This window comes from Onychostruthus taczanowskii, unplaced genomic scaffold (assembly GCF_017590055.1).
Source record: "Onychostruthus taczanowskii isolate IOZ18803 unplaced genomic scaffold, ASM1759005v1 scaffold38, whole genome shotgun sequence".
Classification (NCBI taxonomy): Eukaryota; Metazoa; Chordata; class Aves; order Passeriformes; family Passeridae; genus Onychostruthus; species Onychostruthus taczanowskii.
Window position 1 is genome coordinate 414 of NW_024501237.1, and position 27,741 is coordinate 28,154.

At 39.3% G+C, this 27,741-nt stretch overlaps 1 protein-coding gene across 1 annotated transcript in view; it reads right to left on the reverse strand.

The window, feature by feature from the left end:
- Positions 1-679: 679 nt before the first annotated feature.
- Positions 680-27,741, reverse strand: part of MMRN1 (multimerin 1) — a gene marked incomplete at its 3' end in the record, with an annotated part of 32,014 nt that continues 4,952 nt past the window's right edge. Inside the window, exons 2-7 of the mRNA XM_041412145.1 lie at positions 19,204-19,323; positions 16,999-17,105; positions 11,743-11,841; positions 8,149-8,322; positions 1,589-3,568; positions 680-826 (exon numbers count right to left, since the gene is read on the reverse strand). Coding sequence (XP_041268079.1) covers positions 680-826; positions 1,589-3,568; positions 8,149-8,322; positions 11,743-11,841; positions 16,999-17,105; positions 19,204-19,323 — 2,627 coding nt within the window. The remainder of the gene's footprint in view (positions 827-1,588; positions 3,569-8,148; positions 8,323-11,742; positions 11,842-16,998; positions 17,106-19,203; positions 19,324-27,741) is intronic.

Below are 27,741 nucleotides of genomic sequence, written 5' to 3' on the forward strand. Positions count from 1 at the left end.
AGCTGAGCCTGTACACTATCATTCCCTGCTCCTGTACAAATTATTTCATTCACTATTCATATGCTGTCATGAGTAAAAATCATCCAAATGACTGCTGAAAGATGCATAAAATTCACATTCCATGTGGCCTGGGTGTAAATTGTTTATCGTATTTATCATGCTGAATAATCAAAATTTTCACTTTTTTTCCCTTTTGGAATCTTTCAAGGGGCTGCATCCTTTGTTGATGAAAGCCAGAGGAAGGCCTAAAATGACTCCTTGAGGGCATAGTCCCACACCTTCTGGTAGCTATTGGTATTTATGGAACATTTATGGCTGCATTGAAGATAGTATTTCCCAGTGATTTTGTGATTTCACCTCCCCCTTCAAAATCCATGACGTTGTGTTCAAATACATCTACTGCCCACCCTCCCACTCTGTCCATTTCATCAGGGAGCTATCCAGCTATTATCACAGGTCCCAAACCAATTTAATCCCATCATCTGGTCATATTAAGGAAAGAGATAACGAGTCACCCGTGGGGATTGATGTCTTCAGCACCAAAACACAGGACTCTGCTGCTTGAGTTGTCACTCATTACAGTGAAACGTGAGACCTCTGACCAGCAAATGCTCTGTAATTAGGGGCTCGGGCAGCGCCTGCACTGATCCTGTAGTGCACTTCTAAATTCTGTACTTGCCAACACTCAGGGAGTTGTCCTTCAGCAGCTTCACACTGCAGTTGACTCCTCCAAAGGGGTGGCGACAGGCACAGACAAAACTCTGTCTGTCATTGACACAGGTTCCTCCATTCTGGCACGGGGAGCTGGCACAGGCTGAAAACTGCCCTGCGAAAGAGAGGAGCAAAAGCAACAGCCTCAGCTGTAACATCACAGCAGTCATACCGCCTAAGTATGAGGTATTTTGGAAAGGCTCTGTGGCAATTCACAATTTCTGCTAAAGTTCTTCATGAGCAGCTCCTGTCCGGCCTCCCTCTCTGCCTGAACACAGCATTCCCTCAGCTATCCTCCAAGATACTCAAGATTACCTGTAAATTCTGAGCTCTGCTGGTCTCAGAGGGTCAGGTACATGCAGTAAGAAAGAAGAACCTCCAAGGAACTTAGATCAGGCTGCTCTTTCTGGACTGAGCCATCTTATCCTTGGGTGTATTTTTGATACCTATCATCCCTGCTGACAATGCAAAGTACTGATGCAACTTTATGTTTCCCTTCCAGCTTGCATACATTTTTTTCTGTTGAAATTGTTAATTGAGATGCAGGCATAAAACTCCTGTTCTTTAGGTTTTGTCTAAACTGTCAGTAACTTTTTAAAAGGTCAGGTTCTCAGCTGAGTTTATGTGCATGTGTATATATCTTAAACTGATCAGATGGGGACCTATTAAAGAAAGTTAAATTGAGTGCAAAATCTCATAAGCAAAATAAATTCTACTGTAAGCAAGAGGCTAATCTCAGGATCCTCTGAAACACTCCTCACAGCAATCTTTAGACTTTTTCTTTACTCTCAGTCAAGTTTTGCCACCCAGTTCATCACAATGGTTACACAATCTTTATAAAACATATCTTGATTTTTAGTAGAGTAAAATGCATTACCTGGATCTATTGCATTATCCGTGTTTCTCTGGCTTCGGCTTGCCAGGCTCATGGTGGCATTTCCTGACACTTTTTTTGTTGGGGAGGGCTTTTTTATAACTGGTTTTGGCTGCTTCTGAAGTTTGGTGATGTTGTTCATTGCATTTACCATGGATATGTCAACATGCTGGGTTAAATTTGTCAAAATAGTTCCTGCTTTTACTTCAAGCAGCGATTCAACGAGCTCCTTGAGGCCTCTCTGCAGCAGGGGGATATCTGGCTGAGCCAATTTAATTAGCACAGGTATGCTTGCGTTCACTTTCTGGATGCTGTTGTTGGTGGCCTGGCACAGCCCCCAGGCCTCATGAGCAGTCTTGTTCACAAGTGGAATGATGTTCGAGAAACGGATGGACTTGGCTTCCAGGGCCTTGATCCTGGAACTCAGTGCCTGGAGCTGAAGTGAGACCACGTGTTCTTTCTCTGTTGAGGCAGCTTTGGTTTTTTTGAGTGAGACACAGTTGTCTGCCAAAAACTTGGAAATTTTTGACTCTACCTTCAGAAGGCGAACCTCATGGTCCTTTGAACCCTCCACAGAGTCAAATAGTTTTTCTTCCAGGTGGCTGATATCTTGTTGCTGCTTTTCCACTTTTGATGATGTATCATTTAATATATGGAAAACTCTACTGAAATTGTGGAGGATAGTTTTGTCAGACTCCTTGTAGGGAAGATCAGAAAGAGTTGGTGCTACCTGTGGAGTAATTTTGTATCTCTTGTTATAAAGCAGCGACTGGAGGGATTCATTCAGGTGTTGGAACTGGGGAATAAAGGCCAGGAAGCTGTCCAGTTCCTCAGCTCTGCCACAGCAAACTTCAGTCTTGTTTCTTAGAGCACGTAGCACATCTTTCAGTACATAATTATCTTGAATAGAATCAATAGCAGTGTTTACTACTATCATGGTCTTGTTTAATCCATCTTCCATTTCCATGAAGCATTCATTAACACGACTCTCAAACAGTTCCTGATAAGCCTGAGATTCATTTTTAAGTCCTTCCTGTGTTTTGGAAAGTTCCTTCATTGCAGAATTCATTCCATTAACAACAACAGTGAGATTTTCAAGTTTCTCTTTCAATTCTTTAGCTTGGATTTGTTGCTCGTAGTCTGAAGTTAGACTAAAAGGTACCCCTTGTTCAATCAAGGGTTGCAGGATCTCCATATCATAGCACAAGTCATTAATTTGCTCATTCATTCTGTCCATCTTATTGCCCAATGGAAGGAACACATCAGAGAGACTCTTGTTTAGAACACTCACTCTCTCTTGGACTGCTGCCAGCTGTGCTTGGAAATCTGTCCTGCTCTCTGACAACATGTCATCACAGACCCCCAGAACAGAGTCCCGCTGAATTTCCAGTGCAACACTGAGGTTGCTGATCTTGCTATCTTGCACTCTCAAGTCATCATAGATCTCCAGCACCATCATGCCTTGTCTCTTCACTTTCTCACGCAGTGTGATCATGTACTCTGTAACGTTGTACTCCGTGACTTGATCTGCTGGGGGGAGGTTTTGTCTTGAAGACTGTTCAGCTGATAACAGTTGTTCATGAGCATCCCTCATTTCCGAGAGGCTCTTATTTAAAGATTGATAATAAATTACACTTCTTGACTGTTGGTGCTCCAAGTTAACTTCCAAGGACTTCTGCTTTTCTTGTAAAGCTTTCATAGGCTTCTCACAAGTGAGGGCCATTTCCTCTCTCATCTGCACCATATGACTCTTCAGCTCTAGAATGTCCAGCTCTGTTGGCCCACTATCTTTCTCCTGAGCAAATTTATTTTGGGTTTCGTTCAAATGCTTGACTAGTTCTTTCGTATTTTCAAGGTCACCTGACATGCTAGACATGGTCTTGAAAATTTGAGCCATGCTCTCTTGCATTTCACCTTGAAATACTTGAAAGTGTTCTCCAACCACATCTTTGATTAAGTCATTGACACTTCTGGATTTGAGACCTTTGGGGGAAAGGAGAAACATAGAAACAATCAAATCAACTGTGTTAGTAACATCTAAGTTTTTCCCACAATGTGAGCAAACAGCGCTGCACAGAGGTGAAACACACATCCCTGCCCCAATTTACCCCCATAGAGAGTAAATTGTACTTAAGAAAGTAGAAGATGTTTACAGTTTATATACAGCTATAGTGTTTGAGGATCCGTCCTGTTTCTACTGAAATCAGTGGGACTTTTGCTAGTATTCTGAAAAGACAAACTCAAACTCTACATGTAGTACCAGCTTTGACCTCTTGCCTAAGCTGTCTCTGAGCACTGAAAGGGGCAGATCTGTGTGCTTTTGTGCCTTGCTCATAAAAAATGATGCGTGCTTTCTCCACTAGAAAAGTAAGGCAAAAAAAAAAAAAAAATCTGCTTTACAAGATTTTGGTCAAGAAATGAAAGCAGAGATTATTACCTTCTTACTGTATTGTATGTGCTAGGTGATGATGCAACACACTATTGTAAGAAAGAAGCAAAATTTAAAAAATAGCCTTATTGAACAGCTAAATTTAGTAACACGACAACTGCTGCAAGATGCAGGCATTTTAAAGGTAGAAACTTTAGGTCTTGCATTCTGCAACTCCTTAAATAGCTCCTAGGAATTCTGATCCTGAAAAGCACTAGGCAGAACTGAATGTGTGAATTCTTCCCCAGTAAACAACATGAAAATATGTTTCCCATATAGTCTTAGAGAGGTCAAGACAGGCATAAAAGACTGCTGCATAACATATTTCAATCAATTAGAGCAGTAGTTCTGCTCTGGTGTGAGAATAGAAGCAATTGTATTAATTTATTCTTCAAGGGTAGCTCCGCTGTCCAACTAAAACACTGAATCATTCTTTGCACAATTTTCATAAACCCTGTGAACATTTGCAGCCAGACTGTGATATAATGATTCAACTCTTCAACCTCTACAATGCCTCAATGACCACAGGTTCTCTGATTAAAACTGTACTGATAAAGGCAGAAATTACCTGTTCCCTTCTTCCATTTTATTCTCAATTAATTATACAGCATGGAATTTATTTCTTCATCTCTAAAACACTGAGGCATGTCTTCAAAACTTACTTGAAGGCACATTCTCAGCAAGTGCAGTAAAGTATGAGGAAATCAGACCCAAGTTTACTAGCTCAGGAAAGAGTCACATCAGAAATCTAGCATGAAGTTTCCTAAGAATTAAACTCCATCATTGTCACCTGGGGTCCCAAATGTCCTAGCAATTTTACATAAAGTATAATAAACAGCAGTGATAATACTGAAATTACCTTCCTTATCTTCCTTTTCACTACCTAAGGAGCAAGTCAATGACTGGACAGATGCCTGTACATGAACATGCACATGTATGTGCATGCTGAAATATCTGACAATAACGGTGTCCTGGCAGCTGAGAGGAAAAACCAAGATATAAACCAAGTTAAAAAACTGACATGTAGAAAAACCATTCCAAGGGATGGTTTAGTCAGGTTACTTGCTAATGCTGAAAAGTGTTCTGTGCTCTAAGAAACACGATGACCTGTGGAGAAAAATGTAATGGCTGTGGAAAGAACCAAGGTTACTCTAAACCTTCAGTGAGCAATTAATTAAATTTGTTCATCTCAGCAACAAATCTTGATAACAGACCATTCATCTGTGAGAGGCATTCCAGAGGGCCTATACCAACCTTTTCTTTCTGTGACAGACACGAAGGTGCCAGCCTCACTCTTCAACTGGAATTGCTGGAATAGCAGTTCCAGCTCCATGCAGTTGGATAGTGCGTGTAGTATAGAGCTCAGCTCTGGGTTTCAGGTGTTCCCCTGACCAGAGGAGTGTGGAGCCTGCTAAACCAGACAGCTTTGGGTTTCTCTCTATCCTGCTTTCTGGCTAGGACAACTGGGTAGCTCATAAGCAAAGTGCAGCAGGGGCTGTGGGAGCACACTTGTGCACGCAAAGACCTGACCCAAACTTGGTGACAATTGGGTATATTGTTAAGCTTGAGCTGCAAATACATGTGTGCACTCATGGATGTAGTTCAGTTTCTCTGTTGCTCATTTTGAAATAGAAAGGTCCAAACTACCTGTGAATGTTAAAGATCTCTTGCACCTTTTATGAGATTATAAATTTTCATTTTAGCTTCCTGGCTGAAAACCAAAGGGTGTAATTACTCTGTGTCAACATATACTCTCTTTGCAGTTTCAATTATTTGAAGAATAATGCGCAAAATAAATTTATGCGCACAGGAGACTGAATTGAGGTTATATATGCATCTGCAAATGACATTTCTGACTTGGAAGTGATTAACACTCCGTTACTGAGTTCATTTTGAAAGGAGTGTACATTTTTATAATTAAGAGGAAAGGTGTGTATTAAATATGGAGTTAGAGGAGGAAGAAAATAATAGCAGGAAGTAAGCTTTTTAAACTAAAAAGAACACAAAGTTATTTCCCCTAAGTAACAAATGGGAACAGCTTCCTGAGTGCGGAAAGCAAGTTTTAAAATGCACAACAGATTTCATTAACTAAACAGAGGAGCATATCAGTTACTCCAGTGAGTGTTGCCCTCTACATCAGCAGATGACATATTCATGTCACTGAAGTCATAGATTAAACCAAGAATTAAAGACTTTTAAAACTGTATTGAATTGTTTGGCCACAGAATCAGACCTTGCTCCTAACAAACCCTGATACAAAGCTGGGCAGAACATTAGAACTCCTGTGATAAGAAAAAAAAGGTGATGTATGGATGTAAGAAAAGGACCTGGCACGAGAGGAACAAAATGGAAAAGTAGGTGAAGAAGGAAAATGCCTGAATAGCAAAAAGCAACTACAGCCTTAACTGTTCTTCAAAAGCAGGTTGCTTCAGGGTGGCAGTAGTACTGGGAAAGTTGTGGTTTGCTTCAGGTGAGCTTCTAAGAGTAATTTTTAGCAAGGTAGAATGTCCACTACTACAGTAGATAGTATGGAAGATCCTATCAGGTCCTGCTACTTTAGGATACTATTTTTGCATTTGAGTACAACTGACTGATATTTCCTGGACAGAAACTGCAGTTGCCATTTGTCATTACACATAGAAGCCAATAGACACACTAACCTTTTCTTTCTCTCCTCCTTTCTTAATTCCTGCTGTTTACCTATGTAGAAGCCAAGAATAACCTGTGTTGGAATGCTCATAATTAGAGCCAAGGAATGTAGTTGACAGCATCTTTTTCATTGGTGCTATATCTCCTTGATTAGGAGATAGATTGAGAAGATAAATCAAAACGAGATATCAGCTGGAGATTTTTTCTGAGCAGGTATAATATAAAACATTACAGGTAAAGAACAATAAAGGCTTGAAGGGCATTTTCAAAGAAGGCAGGTTTTGACAGCAGATTTTAATTAAGACTTAGACCCTGAAACAGTGATAGAGAGTGCAGAAGCAGAAACACAGGATGCTGAAAAACATCCTGTTTTTCAGCATCCTGCATGAAAATGACAGCTAGAATGAGTGAAATAGAAAAAAAAGAATGAGGAGAAAGCAGAAGGGAAATGGAAAATACTCAAAGGCAGATTAAATGTGCACCCAAGGGTCAAGAATGCCATCTAGCAATATGTGTAGAGGTGAAAGCAGGTCACTGATCAAGAGACGGAATGAACTTGCATACAAGAGAGCCATCTAGCACATGGCAGGAGCAGCCCAGGAGACAGTGGACTGCAAATACAATAAATGGCACCCAACTTGGTCAATTTGAAGGAGATACAGAACCACTTATTGTTTTCTTCAGTTTTATCTCAATGTAAGGAACTCCAGAACCACCGTTCTATTTTTAAATAGTAGAAAAGTCCCTGGATTCTGAAATGTTTGGAGTGTATGGTTTGGTGAATATTCCTGAAAAATGAGAAAAATATTGCACATTGAAGAAATGAAAGTTTCAGTCTGAATCTGCTTGTTAAACAACACTTTGAGCTGGGTAACACACAGATCTTGCTGCAGGATTCACCACAACTGGATGCATAATTCTGCTGCTGAGGAGCTGCCCAAGCTCCTGATCTCTAGCTGTGTTTGCTCTGAACATGAGTATATACTGAACATGAGTACAGGTGTTTATCAAAGATGGCCTAATACAATCAGGGACAAATTATTCAGCACAATGTTTGCTGTATTATAAACACACCCACCACAGAATTCCTCATAGCTTGCCCTGTGTGTGTGAATTATGCATTAAAGAACATTGATTGGACTTGGTAGCAAAACAAATACTACATCCTTTAGCAACTGCCAGATAAACAAAAACAGACATAAGAATATTTGCAGATACTGTAAGCAAATGAAAATGCCTTGATAGAGTGTCTTAAGCTACCATGTAGATGACGAAGCACCCAAGAATATAAATTTTTTGTCATTATGAAAACACCATAGAAAATGTTGAAATAAACAAATTCCTCTCTTATTAAATGAAATTTAAAAAATTAGTTCTCCAAACAAGTGTTGAGTAATACAATAGAACAGTCTATGAAGATTTTTAGCCTTTTGTTTTTCTGGCACCTCTAACAGGGTGAGTGATTACATTAATTTATTTTTCTTACCTTTTAGAAAAGACTGGAAGTCTCTGCCCTTATCTTCATTGATTTTGCCTTCCAGAGAAGAAAGCATCTTACTCACATCATTCATCGCAGCAGCAATGCTGTCAACCTTCTTCTGTAGAAAAGTCAGTTTCATCTCCTGACTGCTAATCTTCTCATTCATTTTTTGAAAAAGTGCTTGGTCAGGAAACAAAATGAGAAAAAAACCCCAAAACAAGTATTGTTAAGCATTGTTTAGTGAATAAATAAATGAAGGTGTAATTGACTGAGAGACATTAGCCAAAAGTGGGGTGAAAATTTTCTGAATGTTTAGTTTTGAGTGAATCATCTTGATTTTTGTCATGTATCATGTATTAGTGAGCTTCAGCAGCACAGCAGTTTCTAATTACTGAAGCATATATAGCCATTATAAAGTATTTATGATTCTACAAGAATATTCTGAACGATTAACTTATTTTAATCAACGTAATGCCTTTCTTCCTCTACCTAGCAGCCTACAGGGTATTCAGTTAACTCTCATTTAGTCAATCTCCTTTAACACAATCACAAAAACATTCATTTTTACTTACCATTTATAACACAATTTCCTGAATTTGCAAGGCTTGTGTCTAAAGGAATATGTTTCTTTCCATTGTTAGGGTCAAAATAAAGACTTGTTCAACACAGCAGCAAGGCAGAAAAATGGCTGATAGATAAATTACTTTGGAATAATGATTAGTCTATCATTAAAAATCGAAGCTAGATGGAAGCTTTTAAGATAGGTAATGGTGAAGGATACCCCAATGTTGAAAATTAGGACTCCACATGACTTGAGCCAGCCATCTGAGTTTGACAGGTGACAGGTATCAAACTTAGTCTGGGATTTTCAGAAGATGCTGATAAAATTAGATGCTCAAATTCCTGAAAGCAAAGCTAGAACATCTCCTTCAATAATTCAGCCTAAATGCATAAATGTTAGGCATATGATATATTATCCAAAATGATCTGGGCTATGCTATTACGTAATAAACTGCTATGGATGAGATTCTTTAGCATTGCATACAAATATTTATTAGTCTAATTTTACAGTATTCCTATTGATCTTTTGTCACTTTTCATTACAGCACCAGTGTCTATTCCTATGGCAGCAAACAGTTCTAATCAGAAATCCTGTCCAAGTACAGGGGCCCAAAGTCTCTAAAAATCCCAATCAAGTTTACTTACTTACTGGAAAGTAAGGCTCTTTTAGGTTAGGATGTTAGGATCTTCAGCTAAGGTATCTACTTACACAGATACTAAATTGTTTCTAACTCAACCAGCTCGTTTAGACTCTGGCCATTTTTCTGACTGGCACTGCAAGGACAGGCCATTGATAGACCTTTGTGTTCATCATACATCTTTGTGAGAGACAAACAGGTCTGGACACTTCTGGTTAAATTGTTTCTGTGAGAAAGGGATTTGAATTCATTAGCAGCTCCGATGCAGTCATCCAAGCTGATAACTAACCTGTGGGGTGTAATGGTTTTTTTAGCTTGGTTTTTATCAGTTCCCACTGAGGGAGGAAAAGAATGTAGATGAACCTGAAAGCGAGGGTTTGTGCCTGAAAGTGGCATGGCTGCAAAGTGGGAGCTGAAAGCAGAATTTGGCTTGTAGAGCCATAGCAGGTGCTGATGCAATGACAGACCACAGCAGTCAGGCCTGGCCCCAGGCTGTGTTTGCAGGGTTGACAGCCATAACAGGTATCTCTCTTTCTAGACTGACCCAATTTGATTTAAAAATGAATGAAAAGCAATTAACATGGAGGTTAGAGATTCCAGTTTCAGACGTATTTCTCAGACCATAATTCCTAATAAGAGAAGTGGCATGTCTCAGTCCTCTATTGATCAAACTCACTTTTTCATAATAGGCCCTGTCTGCTTTACTAAACATCCTCCTCCCTCCAGCCCCAAGAGACTTGGTTGCTCATACAGTATCACCAAATCACAGCAGCCTAACTCCCTTTCAAAAACACCCCTCTATATCTCCACACCAGATTCCATCTTTCCCTCTTTTTCCTCCTGTCTATTAAGATTTAAAGTCACATACATGCATATAAGCACATACATTTGTAAGATCTCCATAAAACTCTGTGGCAATCTTAATTATGACACCCTGTTCTCTCAGCAAGCATTACAGCCCACAATAAGGTATGTAAAATTGCAAAACACAAACCTGAGAATATAACCTGACTGTACGAAAAGTACATTTTTCAAGTAGAAAATATTTATTTGCTTCAGGAGAATGTTTCTGGATATAGGCCAATAGGTGAGTGACAACACCACAGCATGGAACAGACAATGGTTATACAAAAAAGCCAGTGTAGACAAAAACAAGACAAGAATCAATAGATTCAAAAGAAAAGGAAGGTAGTAACAAAGTTCAAAGAATATACTTCCATTCAAAACTCCTTCACATCATGGCCATTTTTTGGTTCCTCACCACGAAAAGTACATTTTTCAAGTAGAAAAGGGCCATGAATTGAGACCAGGCACATGTAGCCAAAGTCACATGCTGCCTCCAAAAATCGTCAACATGGCAGGATTTCTCCAAGATCAAAGCTGCCATCAACTAGGACTCTGGCTGCCCTTGGAGCCCCAAACTCCACCTCTGACCTGACCTTGAGACACTGGGGGAATGGGGTTTAATCCCCAGGGAAAATGGCCACCAATCATGTCGCAGCATGTGTAGGCAACAGTGTGGTGCCTCCTCCTAAAACGGCAAACATCACAGGATTTCTCCCAAACAAAGCTTCCAGCAATTAGCAACCAAAACATGGAGAAGCTTTTCACAAAGCAGTCATCTAACATAGTTTCTCAATATAGATCACTATTGAATACATATTTTTTGTTATGGACCAGCTCTTACAATTCTCATTTTTCTGTACATACTTGTGCAAGACAACACTGATGTTGTATTTCAAAAACATAATATCCAGATTATATAAAGTAAACTCAATAATGAGCAAGTGCATAAGGTAATAAGAAATACTCTCAAGCCTCTCTGGTATAAATGTTTAAACTCTCACTTTCTTTCTTACTTATTTGATCATCCTAGACATAAGTAGCTTAAAACACACCTGAGCTGCCCTTGTTAAGGCTTCAAACATCTTGGTACTGATTTTGAATAAAGAACAAATTTTTGTAAGAAAATACATAGCAATAATCATGTATTCAGATAATCAATAACTTCATTACATTTTCTTCTGTGTGCAGTGCTGGTATCTGCTACTCCTATATTTGGGCTGGGGTTTTTTGCTTTGTTTTTTGGTTTAATTTTCTTTTTTTTTTCCTGCTGTTAGTTAATATATTGTATTAAATAACATAATAGTTTAAATATTTCTATACTAAATACTTTACTTGTTTTAATTTAGGCACAAAACCCCCTGAAATTTCTAACTCACTGGTACATTTAAATTCAGTATCTTCTGCCCATCTTTATCAGAAGAGCAAACCACTGCACCATGACCGATAGAAATTGGCATTGCATTCAGGTCCCTTCAGTAGGCAGAAATTTTCCTGAAATTGTTTTTGCAGTGATCTCAGTGACTGGGTAGAGGTGAGAGCAATTTTAACAACTGACCTGGTCCACTGGGGTCCTGCAGAGCTCCTGGTGTCCTCTCACTGACAGTTCTGCTGCTTTCAGCCTGGGTGCTGTGTATAACTGATTGCTGTTCTTGAGCTAGACAAGGGAGAAAAAGGAAAGTAAAGAATGTGAGAGAGCCACAGAACACGATAATTGGGATGATTGCGCAACAATTTTTTTCTTTCTTTATTCTGTATCAAAGCCTGATCATTGCAGTGACTCTTATCTGCTTCACGTAGTGTGGGAACACATTTCTGAAGATGGTGACTGGCTTTATAAAAGACTTCCCAAGAATGGCAGGGGCTGGTGTTAATATTAAAATGTCAAAATTTGCTTTATAATGAACAGAATTTTTAAATGCCATGGGCAAAAAATTCTAGAGGAATATTTTAGAACTATATAAAACAGCAGTATAAAGACAATACAGAGATTATCAACTGTAAAATTAATTAGGGATTTTTAATGGTTGCAAAATTAACCAGGTTTGTTGAAACTGATTTTTGGGTTCGGTTTTTTTGGTTTGTTTTTGTTTACAGATTACACAGATCTTCAACCATGGAAATCTTACTGCTAAAGGCAACGGTGACACTACATTTTTGCAGCACCTAAAAAATAAGAACAATTTCAAAACGTAATCAAATTCTAAGTTCCAATAAACGTCATCTGACATTTATGACTGTATACATATAAAAAACTTCACAAAGATGGCAATTTTGTAAACATTTTCTCTGGTGATGGCAGATGGGATTATCTCTTCTTATTTTACATTTCAGCCTAAAAGATCCAAAAGTAATTTGCAAATATCTGGACTAACATTATTAATCCAATATCACAGCTGTAGAAACTGAGGTCCACAAAGTTAAGCCCCTCCACTCACAAAAAGCAATGAACTGATCAGATAGCTGAGAACAGAACTGAGACTTCCATATTCCTGACATACATTCTCTAGCCATCAGGCTTATTGATGTTGTTTTACTTTACTTTTTTGAAAAACAAAATATGTACAAATAAGGTAATAAATTTACTAGTGTAAATTAATACCCATTTTTATATACTTGCTCAGTTTGTGGAACATTTTGAAGTCAATGTTCCAGGAGGAGCATATCTAAGGAATGCCACTTATGTGGCACTAATGTGATTTCCAGTCTTTAGTACAGTACAAGCAGAATAATTTGGGTATGGTGACATTATTTTGCACTTCAAATATTAAAATCTAGTTTAGCCATAATGCGAGTTTCCAGGGAAACAGATTAAAATGCGGGGTCAAGAAATTCCATGTTTCACATAACATTTGAAGATAAATAGACTGCAATTAGGACAATATAAGGTGTTTAAGTTGTAAATTAAGGGTGTTGTAAAAATTAGGCTAGAAACTCAGAGGAAATTATCATATGGACCAATAGTTGGATATAATATTTTCAAATTGCCTGATGAGAAATACAAAATCCTCAAATGGTTATAATTTTAACAGCTTCCTTTATCTTTCTGTGGCATGGTTTTTGACAGAAGCTAAATTCTTGCAGTCAGCCCAACTCATTATACAGGATTTATTAGGTGGTGCTGTGGTGATACAATCTATGACAAGGGAGTCAGTTACTTGCCTGTGATAAAGACCAGCTGATCAATGTCTTTTTATTTTATTTACTGGTCTTTCCATTGCTCTAAGTACATTCACTGACACTGTTGGTGCTACAGATGCCACATTTTTTTTAAATATATACTATCCACCTCATTTTTCATCCTCCCTAGTAAATCAATTGCTCCACATTGTAGAATACCCAAACCCTCACAGTTTTATTCACTCTTAAAGTTCCAAGGATACATATTTCTCCCTATGTGCTTGTTTTACGAATGCTTTAAAATTGTTCAGGTAACATAATGGCTGTGAGACCAAGCACACAGCATCTGAGTCAGAGCAAGCCAGCCATGGAGCGAGGCCAAAGTGCACTACAGAGCCTCTGACAGCAGCAAGGACTGGAGCCAGTGATGCACACACACACACCAACCTCACCCACAGACAGTCACAAATTGTGTACTTATCTCATTTCACCACCCTACAGGAAAGGTACCTGGCAAGTAGTATTAAAAATTCAGGCTTTTCATTTGTGAAACAAATTCAGAGGAGTCACTGGCAATATAGCTTCTCCTGCATCATTCTTCCAGCAGGGCTCAGGCCTTTTCCAAAGGAATCACTCCAAGACATCATATGGTGATTACATTTATGTGCCCCTTATTCCCACAGCTGAGATTTCCCATTGTAGATGCTGGATAACAGCAGGTGTGATGGGAGCACCAGACCAAAAACCTAATACACATACTCTTTAGGGTAGAAATAGCCATCAAATGACTTACATTTGAGACCTTTTAAAAATTAGATATGCCATGCTCAGTTTAAACAAAACAAAAAAAAAAAAATTCGAATGAGACAGCTAGACCCACCTTAGAGGTGCCACTTGCAATAACAAAGCACCACAAACAAAACAAAGCAGCAATACGAAATCCTGAGCAATGAGCCTTTCCAGTTGTACCAGAAAAACAGGAAATGCGTACAGAAATTTAACATTAGGTGTCTATCATCCAATATATTGGCCTAGATGTATAATTTATTGCCCCATGTATTTTTAAACACAGCACTCAAAATGATTTCATGGAATATTAAAAAAAAAAAAAAAAAGACAGATTGCGTCTTTTTGACTCAATATATCTTTGATGAAGCAGGAGTTGCTGAAGGGGTTTCCCAGAGCGGGGGGTTTAGTAGTTTCCTCCCGTTCCCTGTGTTTCAAGGCGAATTCCCACCTTTTCTGCGTGCCGCTCTCCGCACGCAGAGGATGGGACATCGTACGGCCATCTGCTGGAAAAATGGCATCACTGCCACTCCAAGGAATTCCCTGCTGATAGTGGCTGTGGCAGAGCCGGCTGCTGCCTCTAAACCATTTAATTCAGTGTTCCGAATGTGCATGGGGGAACCGGGATTTCATTACTACACACACACAAAGTTAAAACAAAGCTCTGTCTAGTAAAAGCGACGCCATGAAGTCTGCAACTCAGAGTTTAAGTGTCCTTTTGTTTTAGTGGTTTTGCTCTCAATTAAACATTTGATATTCTCAGGTCAAAGTGATGATGCTTTAACTGTTCAATCGTCCATATTGACTTGTCTTGTTAGACTTATAAAAATGACGCCTACGTTTTTTCATTCTTACAAACTTTCTTTTAAAATTGCATTGTCCGTGCTGGAATAGGATCCATGTCTTAGCCAATTTGGTCATGCATTGCCACAAGGAAGGTAGGGTTAGAAACAGTGACCTGAACACATCACTTCCATCTCTCTCACTACCACACTACCTTGAGAAGAAGCTGTAGCCAAGCAGTTCCAACAGGGCCACCACATAAAAGGCTTTCAGATGTCTGGTAATAGCTATCAGGTGGTGGTGCTAAGTGGTTTCTTCTGCCTAGACTATCAGACTGAAATAGTCACATACAACTTCACTCTGAGAGAGAAGTTAAACCAGAAGGCATTTTAAATCAGCTTTTGCTACAAGCAACCCACATCACACTAACAACGCCTTTCCAGGATCCAAAGGATTGTCAGAACACCCCAGTTCCCTTGGCACAGAAACCCTTCAGAAACAATTCTGTTGTTGAACAACAGCGAGGCCAAGTGGGAGGCTCAGTGACTCAGAGAGCCCCACTCAGCACTTCCAGTGCCTCTCCCCTGCTGTTGTGGAGCACAGGAAGACAAGGCTATTGGGCTCCCAGCTGTTCAAGTTCATTAGCCCACGTCCCTTCATGGGAATTGAATAATACAGGCAGGCTTGTGCTGGTGGTCTGCTCCTCATGGGAGGCAGGATTCCAGAAGCAAGGAAGAAAAGCTTCTCTGACATAACATCTTTCATCCCAATCTCTTTAAGCACTTCTACAAGCATTAATTAATTAAATATCCCAGTGCCCCTGTGAGATAAGTGTCATCTCAATTTTCTAGATGGGTAAACTTGGTTATGCAGATTATAAGAGGCTTCCCCAAGTTATTCAGCAAGCCAGAAGAGGTTTGAAAATAGAATCCAGGAGATGTAACACCCGCCACTGTAACACTTCACAGCACTTCCCCTTATTCTTACTTTTTACACAGATGCCACTACAAATTGAGTTATACAGACTTTCTTCCTGGTCAGTGTTTGCCTGTTTTGATGCCATTTCAATTTTGTCAACTGTGACATCCCCCTTCAATGCTACCCTTTACATTTTTTAAAATATATTTTTGTTAATGTTTCCTCTTTTCTGAAGGGAAATATTTAAAACACTTGATCCATGCTCACTGAAGAGCCTTGCTGACCAACTGTGCTCTATCTGTTAATGTCTGACTCCACAGTGCAGTGCAGAGGAGAATTTAGTACCTGCCAAGATTCTGGCTCTTTGGCACTGAAATTTCCCTCCTGGATGTGAACAATAGTGATTTTTCTTCATTCTTCTACATTAATTTTTAATCACAGCCCTTTACCTCTGCTGATTGAATTCCCTATCATATCTAATAGCCTTTCTTGCAATATTCATTAATTTAGAACCTGTGTGCTGATGCCATATCTAATATTTCAAGGACTGCTTGCTTAAGGCCAGCAGCAAAGAAAGAGCTTTTATACAGATGTAAAATTACAATATGATGCCACATGTTTGATGACCAGGACAGAGGTAAAAGGCTATTCTGTCAAAAAGGACACAATTATAGAGGGATCATGTGTAATACCTAGAAAAATTCAGTCACTGTTGAAATGAATAGCAGAAGAACTACAAAATTCAGAGAAGTAAAAAAAAATATGACACATTATTTTATCACAAGCAAAATATATTCTTAGAGCCTGAAACCAAAAGGCAAAAGAGTAGCACTGCTGTAGAGGAATATTACAGCAAGTATTCAATAGAGGACCTGGCTTTAATTCCCCCAGCACTGCAATTCTCAATAACTAAAAGGTCAAAAGTAGAGACTCACTAAATGCAAATTCCATATTTTAGCAAAATTAAATACGGCTGGAGATTTTATGAGCTTTGTTTACAGTGGAAGAGGGGAAAAGACATTCTGCTTAGATACTCTGGAAATTCACGTGCAGAGAAGAGTCAACATAGCAAAGCATTTTTTCTTACTGTGCATTTTTTCTTGTTTTGAATTTAACAGAAAGCACTGCCTTTGTTTTCAACAGAGCCATTTGCTCACAGAGCACTTTTGCTGACGTGAATAGCTCAGACCCTTACAAGTCCACTCACCTTTGGGTTGGCAGTTTTGCCCACTGTACCCAGGACAGCACTTCCACTCCAGCGATGTCACTATTTTATGTTTGATTCTGTAAGCCTGGTGTGTTGTTGTCTGGGACCTGTGAAATGAGAACAATTTAAATCTGTTTTAGGTAACCAAGGAGGAGCTGTAAGATACCTGCATAACTTCATTACATTATCTCACTTGTCATATCCTTTTATTACTGCTTGAAATTCAAAGTGAATTCTAACCAGGGTTTGGTGTTTCATTAGTAAACACAGCTTTAATACTGCAACCTCCAGATTATCTGCATGAATTTTAAAGAAACCTGATGTCTATTTAGATTTCTTCTCAGAATATCTCACTCAGGATTCAAATACTGCAGTCTTTTATGGAAGACATTACAATTAATAGCTACTAAACTGAAAAAAGGGAGCCAAAAATACGATTTTCACGTACCACTTTTCTTTGAAATCGGTGGAAAAATCTATTCACAATAAATTTACACCACATCAGCACACATTTAGTGCACACTGAAAACCTTCTGATTATTTTAAACAAGGTTATATAAACATTAATCCAATAAAGTGTGAAAAATTCCACTCTGGATTTCAGGGAAAGGAGGGCCTTTCTATGTAATTGTGAGGCCTCAGTTATTACTTTTACTATATGCAACTGCAGAGAAAGCAGCAATTTTATTTGTCTTCCAACAGATTGTACGTGTCCTGGCTGCCCCATCACTTCTCCTAGGTTTCTTAACTTCACAGAGAAATCAGTGGGCATACAGAACAAACTACAGCAACTCTCCTTGCCCTTTTAAGATGTTAAATACAAAGTTCAAATAAAAATAATGTCACATGTTGTTACTAGTTATAAACACTAACACGAAGAACACCTGAAATCTCAGAAAATATGATGATAAAACAGTTACTGAATTGCTTTGAGCGCACAATCCCTGTATAAATCATTCCAGAAAGAGACAAATTTAAAGGCTGTCAAACCAAAAAAATATCCTGCCAATGCATTAAAGAATTCCACTGTATTTTATACTCCAGTTAATGTTGTCACCCCTTCCCAAGGGATGTAATATTTTATATATTAAAATTCTCATAGCAGCTGGCAGAAGCTTTGCATGTGTCCCCAGCCAGCTTTGGCTTTAAGAAATGAGTTTTTCAGTGGCAAGAACTAATAAAGATTAAGGTGATCTGAATTCAAGAGAGTTCCTGGTTATTTTGCTGTATGGAAGGTCTTATGATAAAAACCACTTTATTCTGTATTAGCATAATCCATTCCTAAAACCACTCATAAAAATGAAGTGTCCATGAAAGGAATTAATCAGGAATAGCAATTTCAAAAATAACCCACTTAAAAAAATTCCACATAAACGAGTCTCAGGAATTTATGTAGTAGAGCCTTATTTATAGGAGCAGCACAAGGACTTAAAGCAAATGAAATACAAAAAAAACCTAAACCAAAATAACAAAATTGGCAACATTTCAACCACAGGGTCCACTCCACACTTTTGTCATGCAGTCAAGTGCATTTCAGAGTCACCAAATGCAAAGGAAGCTCTATTCCCAGTTTCAACTCAAAGCTTTAAATGTGTTCTGCCATACCATCTAGAGGACAATTCTCAGAACAGCCAAACTGACTTTTAAGAGGCTTTTAAAATTTGTCAAGGGAAAAATACATTACCATCTCCATTTTGCTGGTGCTGTTTCATTTTGCCATTTTCCAAATTCATGCATGAAAATCCAATTTCACTTATGACTGAAATCTAACATTTAGAGAACACAATGAGGCACCCAAACCACAAAGGACAACCTGAATGCTTAACAGAGATATTATTTACAAGTTCCATCCAGGCCAATTACTTGTATAGGTTCACTGCCTGACCAAAGCTGTGCCAGAAATAAGCATTAAACAGAGAGATCATAACAAAAATATTTATGCCTCTCAGGGGAAGCCTTTTGCTTCAACAGAGCACAAGCTTGGAAAACTGCACAGAAAGGATTTTCTTCCCTGCATGTGCTTTAAAGCTTTGTACTTGTGCACCTCTCTTTGACTCGAAGACTTTGAACTGACTGGAGGGTGCCAAAGTGAGGGCATGCTCCCTCTTATTTGTCTTTTAATTTTTCAAGTTATAGTTATATTTATGGTGTATTTGGTTGTAATTAAAGTACTTGCAAATAGTCTTTCTCCTCAGATCTCCATACCTCTGCGCACAGGATCCAGTTTGCCAAGTGCAAGGCTTTGCTCTGCCTGATGAGAAGGTTTCTAGGTTATCCACCACAACTGTAGGAATTAGTCTGGTATGGACATAAGCACACCAGTTTCTGTAAAATAGAGAAGGTAAAATGATTAAAAGTACAAATAACATTTTCCACCGTAGGATATATGATACTTAATTGTGAAAGTTAAACCCATAATTTACAAATATGAGTAAGTTACAAAAATTAAGTTTGTTTCACTCAAACTGCCAGTGTTGTCCTGGGCAATTACTTAGTCTTTGTGCTTCAGCAAAGAAAACAAATAATCATTTCTCCATCTCTACATACATTCATATTGCAAATCTGTATCTTAATTTGAAAACATCTGTGGAGCTCCAAGAACAAAGAAGCTCTCCTAGACTGCAGTAATGACAGGTCTTAAAATACACCTACTTTTCAGACTACAGATACTGTTTATCCAGAATCCAAAGGATTTTTCAGTGAGGTTTTTAATCATCCAAAGATTTCACTTTATGGACAGCCTTTCTAGTATTTCTCCCTTGGCCCAGCAACACCATGAGTACAGGTAGGCTTTGTTTTCCAGTGCGCTGTGAGGTCAAAGCCACACACAGCAAACACATGCCAGGGCTCCACGCTTCCTTGTGCCTCTGGATGCCCATCCAGAGAAGGCAATCACTTACAAAATGATCAAGCTCTAGATCACTGCAGCACAGGGGGCCAAAGCTGGTGAGTGCAAGAGGTGGTTTGCTGGGTTTTCTTTTTTGAAAAAGTTTCTAAGGAGATTGCGAGCAAATACAAACTGTTAAATCAGATTTTGAAACTTGGCTACAGTAAAAGCTACAGTAGAGAATAGAATTAAGTCAAAATTATAATGTGACTAATGGCTCAGGACAGGGAAATGGCTTTGTACAGGGAAATTATGCCACAGAGATATATTAGTATTCCTCGAATCAGAAGCAGGTAGATAAATGTGTGATTTTTAGAGGCTTTTGGCAAGGTCACTCACCAAAAGATATTAGGGGGTTGGGGGGGAAGCAATCTATTACATAGTACAAAGACAGATCCTGTTATAAATAAATAAGGCATTAAATCAGAGAGATGAAAGACTAGTTTGCTTCTTCAAGAAACAGTTTATCAACACAGTCCCACATTAATCTGTAATAGGCACTATATTAATTAACTAGGAGGGAGTTAAGTAAATAGGGGGATGGCAGGGTTATACAGAATTTTACAAAATCATTTTGTGCAGTAAAAAACCATCAACTTGAAGAACTGCAGTAGTCTCATGATACTGAATTTCCAACTAAGTAGGCATCAGGAAAGGGTCTTGTAATGCAGAATCAGTCACAAAGACAGGCTTATAGAGACATATCACTACCTACAGTAACTTTTATCAGAGGAAAAGATAATCTTGGAGTCATTGTCTGAATTGACCAATTTATTGGTTTGCCTTAACTAAGCGAGGTAATCAAATACTTGAAATTATTAGGGAAGGACTAAAGAACAAACAGGAATCACCACTGTTTCAGTACATCAGCTCCCTGTTGCTGTGTATGAGTTTATGGCCACTTTGAACAGAGAACTCAGGTTTGGTCTCACACCCTAAAGAAAAGTGGAAAAAAAGAAAAATAGAAGAGCAGGAGGTATATGAAGTCATGGCATTAATTATTCAGTTAGTCTTGTTATGATAAATGGACATGAAAACAAAACAGGTTCAGAACTAAAGAAGACAAAAATGTGCTGAATTTAGAAGACAAAAGGGGTCTTAAAAAGCAGTAAAACTATTCCCTAAAACTTGTTCATTAAAAAAACCCATGCCATTAGGGCATTATCAGTTTGATTTTTTAACAATCATTAAGTTGCAACATTAATCTTTGTCTCAGGAACCCTCCCAGATGGAGACTGGAAAGCATCTTGAATAAAGTATTATTGTGCTTCTGCTGGTGGAACAAATGCCTCTTTGGCCTAGTACTGAATTTTTTCTTTCACTTTAACTTACTGCAGCCTTTCTCAGAATCATGTTATTCACTTGTCCATACTGAAACATATTTAATTTTTGACTTGGCGAGTTAGTGACTAGACATTGTTGGACTAGACACAGTTGTAGGACTGGTGGAGCTGCAAGAACTTCCAAACAATATTTGCATATGAGAACTTAAAGTTCATCTGTGTTGTGTTTTGCTGCTAACATTTTCTTCTAGTTGTAATAGTCTTCTCATGATTCATTAATATATATTTATATTTTTACTCCAGATATCATACCTTGCTATGGGCTCCTTAGAGTGGAAATCAAAATACAATTAAGACCAGATTAGTTCCATTTACTTAGGTGGCATTAGTACAGATTTACAGTGTTTCAAACATGAAAAACAGCACAAAACACAAAATAGTGTCAGCATCTATCCTTAAGTGATTGCTTTTGTCTACTGAGATCCTACCAGTGTATTCACATTAAGCTCAGTAGTGCTGTACTTGGAAAATGATTCCTGAGAAAAAAGCAGGATAAGCCAGAAAGATGCTAAAACTAACAGATTTAATCTCACAATATCTCTACTGCCAATATTGCAGCACTCCCTTTCACAGCACACATTGTTTATTTGAGGAATAATGTGCCTCATATAAAATGGGCTTTGAGTGCCTTTGATCTGATTTTGCTCACTCACTCTCCACTTGCTTGAGAGTTTTCATTAAGATAGTATTTCTTCTTAATTAGGTATAAAAAGGCTGTGTTTTTTTGATGTTTCCTTTAGGTTCTCACTCCTTCAGTTCCTGCCTTTTATCTCTGTTTATTAATTAAAGAATCCATAAATATTTACTAGAAGTCAAATGCAGCTATCAAGCACAAGCCTAAAGATTAGGTATTCTTCTAACTTTATCTGGGGAAGTCAGAAGCAGCTATATTTGAGAGACATAAAATTGGCAAAAACAAGAGGAAATTTTAGTCTTTCAAGTTTTGCAAAGGAATAATGAAGTTACTTACCCACCCCTCTGGGTAGGGCATGTGGGTCCTTCACAGTCTCCTGTATCACAGAGACTGGCAGTAGGAACAAAGTAATAATGTTGAGTTAAACACCAGCAGCAGAGGAGATTTAGTGCCCTTGGAAGCACTGCCAGGAAAACAGCTCTTCCAGGGGGCTTCTTCACTGAGCATCAGGGAGCACCAGAGTGGGGCTATCTTCCTAAGGGGAGGGTGAACCACACCAGCCAGGCACGGACCTCCCCAGCAGCAGAGCTACCAGAGCACCAGGAACCTGCAGGCAGCAGTGGGGTGGCAGGAACAGGTCAAGGAGCAGCCCAGCAGGGCCCAGGTAAGGAGCCAGGTCCAGGAGACTGCTGGAGACAAGCACCCTCATAAGGAAAAGAACACTCCTTCGAGCCTGGGCTTAATGGAGTCCTGGCACAGGGGTGTGGGTGGAAGCTACAGGTGAGGTTGCTTAGGACCATCAGGGCTTGTTATCCTGCTCAGTGCAGGCATGAGAGCTCTTCCCTTTCAGAGCTGTGGCGAGGGTTCTGCAAATTCATACCCAAGATTAAAAACTGTATTTTTTTTTCCTCTGAAGTGCAGCACAGAGATTAAAAAAAACCCTACCAAACAAACAAAAAAAACCCTCTCAGCATATGAATGGGATACTAAATATTCCTTAACAAATGCAGGAAGTGATTCTGGGCCAGACTGACAGTGATCTATTCAGGAGGAGCTCTGACTAAGCATGGGGATTTGCTTATGATTTAAACTAAGTATAGAGAATGTAAATATCCAAATTCCTAAATAAATCTTAGCAATTAACTGATGGCATACAAAGTCTGCTCAGAAAACCTCTGAAGCAATAATGCCATCTCTGGCTGTTATGCAGTACCACATGTGCATTCCTGTTCCACATTAGATGTCTAGGAAGTGAGGAGCTAAACCTTGGGCAGCTGGGTGCTAAGCTTCCCACCTCTGCAAATAAAGAAGCCAAATATAGGGGTCAGATTTTATAATTTGGGCTACAGTGAGGCAGGGGTAGGGTGAGGGACTTGGGCCTGTGGCTCCCTAGCCTGCACTTTAACCTTGCATGTAGATCTGACAGCTCACCAGAGAAAGGGATGAAGCAGAAGCTGTACAGCAATATTGTCATTGACAGCCAGTTCTGCAGTGCCATGTTTGGGGTATACATCATAGTAACTGAGAGACATTTTACACCTCAGCAAATGGGGTCAAAAGATAAAGGAATGAAAATAGGCATTAAAAAAATTGCAAAAGGCATGAAAGCACAGCACTGGAATATAGTTTTCAGTTAAAAAAGCAAACAACCCTACCTCTCCCCAAAACTTTTAAAAATTCACATTATTATTATCATTATTATTATTACTATTATTATTACTATTACTAAGGATGTCTAGATTTGAGGAACAGCTATTGGGACTTGCCCATTTGGAGATGCCTTCCAAAGGAAAATATGTTACAGTACACCCCAAATGTTAAGGGCTATTCTTGTTTTTTAAAGACAGTCTGAACTCAGCCTCTGGTCTCTACCAAAAATGTAACTAACTTGAGCAGATTGTTTCCATTTAAAATATTTAACCCATTCTTAATGTACATGAGTGCAATGTCTGAAGCTGTGGTTCTCACATGGCCCAGCAATCTTTGATCAGGCTAAATTGGAGGAAATATTCACAGCAAAAGAGCCCCTGGTGTGACTCATAATTAAGTTTATGCTACCAATGAAATAAGCTCATTAAGAGACGTTAAGAATGTAAATATAATTTTGAAATCAAATTGTCTGAAAAAACGTAGATTTGGAAATAGAGGATGAAGCGTGGCGGAAGGACTATGACAGGCTGTGTTAATGCAAAGGCAGAACAGAAGACAACTGATTTGCATAACAGGACTTTAAACCTGAAAATCCTCTTTACCCTCCCTGAAATAATTTATTCCAGATCATCAACACAGGCTTCTAACATGCAGATTTTGTTGAGAGCTGGAGGAGCCTAGCGTCTCTTTTGCATTGAGCCTGATTTCAATCAGGAAAGCTGTATTTAAAAACAAAACAAACCCCCCACAACATACAACAGAAATCCAGCCTGGAAAGAGCGGTACGAGTCCCCAGCTGGCAGAAAGCCCAAGTGACAGATTTCATCCTCCTCTTGCATGTCTTGGCCAGGAACACGCACTGGTGGCAACGTGTGCGAGAGTCCTCAGGCCTTTGAAGCAGCCTCCTCGATGTGGTATTTGCTGTGGTATTTCCAGCTCAAATCAAACTATTCCTAGCCCAGCTCTGCACTCAAATGTGACATCCCACCCTCAGGGGTGAGGAAGCACCTACGCCGAGAAGCAGGGCACGGTAGGAGGAGCAGCATGGAAGCTGTGAGCCCGTCTGCTCGGCAGCCTGGGCAGCCCCTTGGGGCCATTCCCAGCTCCAAGTCCTGAGCGGGGAATTGGCCCCGGAGCCTGCCCAGCCGGCTGGAACAAACCGCCCGCAGCGGGCAGGGACCCACCAGCGGCACCCAGACGCTGCCTTTAAACCTGTGTGCAGCTTTTGGGATCCTCGCCTTCTGGCTCGGGGGACACTCGAGAGCTCTTACACCCGTCTCGGCACAGTTAACGTTCCCGTGCTAAGCCGCGATCAGCCGGTCTCGGCAGTGCCCGGCACGGCTGGCAGGGGGCGGCCGCAGCCCGCCGAGGTGCCGGGGCACCCGACGCCTCTGAAACGCGAAGTACGATTTACACCAGGTTTTTCAGGGTCCCCGCAGTCCCCCATCCACAGCACATTTCCGTTGTAAAATGTTCCATGAGTCCATTGCCGAGAAAAAAGCAAACCTGACAAAACCTGCCGGCAGCGCCTGTACGTGATTGCTTCTGCCTGCTTGCAAGCACAGATCCTTGTTCGCGGTCCTAAAGCCACCCCACAGGAGCATCGGTGCCAGGCGGAGCACAAAGGGTACAGAATCAGTCATGCCCCCTTCATATCGTACCTGAAAGTGACTGATTTTTGTCTGTGAGTGAATTAGATTACCTGGCTTTTAATAGAAATGCTATTCAATCAGCCCAGCTGAACATCACTGACTCATGAAAATGAGATTACTGTGTTGCTGACGGAATACAAAAGGATCCAGAGCTGGAGCTGCTGTCCAAGTTCATGGCCAGCTTGGTGGTTGTGCTCATTCATGTTGTATGCGGTTTATTTCTATTTCACAGAATAGCTCATGAAATACTCACCTTGATTCTACAGCAGTTTTAATTTTATACTGTCCTTTACATCTGAGCAAAGCAGATGTACAAAGATGCTACAAGCATGCTAGAGCCAGGAGATGCTGGCTTTTCAATTTGCTTTAAACAACCTGCCGAGTTTGGATGAGGAGAGATAACATTGATTGACACAGCGTAAACACTCAGATTATAAGGATAGCAAGCACCCTCACAAGGTTCTTTTTTGCAATTGCATGGGACACTGGCTTTAGCAATTTCCTTTGAATTCCACTAGGTGACCACAGAGACTTCTCACTGTGATATGGTAAATTCTATATCTTTAAGTGAACATCGATCATCTTTCAAAAATATAAGCTCTATTTCAAAGAGAAATTATAAGCTTGAACAAAAAACAGTTAATTCTTTAGGTTCAGTGTCCAGCTTTCTTTGCTCTGAAATGTATAAATCTCACCTGCAATAAAAATTCAGTACTCACTAGAGACTGACCATAAACAAATCAAATTGGAAAATGTGTTTACAAGCTGGCTGGAATGGAAGAAACTAAAAGGTGCATCTGACATGTAATATAAAATAGTAAGTGATAGTAAAATGTGTTATAGGATATGTTTTTATCCATGAAAAACAGCTGACTTGTTGACACTGACTGGAGCATTAGGCATCAGAGATTTGTTTAATGGTTTTTTTTTCAGGACTCAGTGTCCTGACATTTTGTCCTGTCTACTACAAAACACAAATTCTGCTCTCATCATTCATTTCCTTTTTTTGTATTGCAGTACTGAAGCCTTGGACTGTGAACAGCCTCTTTGTTTCATCTGAATTTTTATTTTTATTACTGTTTGTCCTCCCTTGTGCTGCAAAAATTAATTCACCATTTCCACATATCTAGCACTTCACCAGTCTGTTTAAGCATATAAAATGTTCTCTTGTTACAAATCAGATCACCTCTTTAATACATAATTTTTCCACTCCATGTTCAGAACTCTTTAACACAATCAAACCTTTTCAGATAGAATTTAGGCTTTGGGGAAGATATCCATTGATCACAAATAAATTCTGAATTGATGTGTTGAGAATTAAACACATCAAAAAATGCAGACCAACTGCTCTTTAAAGAGTTCTGAATTCCACCTTTTAACTTCAGGAATATAAATTTATTTTCCATCTTCTAATTGACCCAGAGTACAAAATTCATTAAGGCAGTTCTGGTCTTGTCTACTGCAGTATGTCAGTGATGGTTTTCCACTTTTAGAAATACTGACAATACAAAAAAAATCCTTTGTAAGTGACAAAATGAAAATATAAAAAATAAGATCCATTAAAGTTTCAGGGGTGAATTTGTCCTTGTTTATAGGGTTGTTTTGGGTAGGTCCTCTTTTCTTGTTTCCCTTCATTAATGATTAAAAGCCGTGCCAGTTTCTTTGTATCTGATTTGCCACTTAATCATACAGATACATATTTTTATGCTGTCACTGTCTGATCTTGTGGGGCTCTTGAGCAAAAAGGATCTGAGCCAAAGTCCATGAAATTCAAGGTGATTTTTTTTTCCACAGGGTTTTTCTCATGGTGTTTCTTACCAGAAATATGATACAAAATAGATGCTCTGTATCAGATTTGGCAGAAAAATTGACAATTGCAACACTTGTATTCTCTATCTGGCAACACAGATAATGCCTTTGGAAAACACATGGGGACACCTTGCTGGTGTCCTCTCCTTGCCAAGTCTATTCCAGAATTAGTACCAGTTCTCTAAAATGTTAATTATACTCAGATTTGTAAGAATGCCTATTTTCTCTGCATACCTGAGCAGATGTTTCTGTTGTCCCCTAAATGAAATGCCACGAAGAGTTGACTATTTGCAGTGGCTAGTAGGTAAATCCTAACACTGTGTTCAGTTTGGTACAGCAATCCTAATCTGTTCAGAGGGGTGAAGGGACATTCCAGAGATAGAAAGTCTCTTCCTAATCCTTGCTGTTCCCATGGCAGATGGAACAAAGAACAAGAGCAAGATAAGCATGAGCATTAATACAATAGTTAGTGTAATAAGACAAACAGAAACCTTCCTTACCATCCTGAAAAAAAATCGGAAATCATCTGTATAGTGGTACCTTTCCTGATCACAGAAAAACTAAACAACAAGACTCTGAGGAGGTAATTACTTTGTGAGTATCTCAAAACCAACTTTGGCTAAGAAGTGATTTTTTTTTTTCACCTCAGTTCTATGTGTCCTGTCCTGCTGCAAACAGTCTGTCCTGACTCTACTAGCCATCACTGCCTTGGGACTGCTATGAGAGTAACACTGAGCTTAGCATGTGTAGGAAAATTGGATTGTGGGC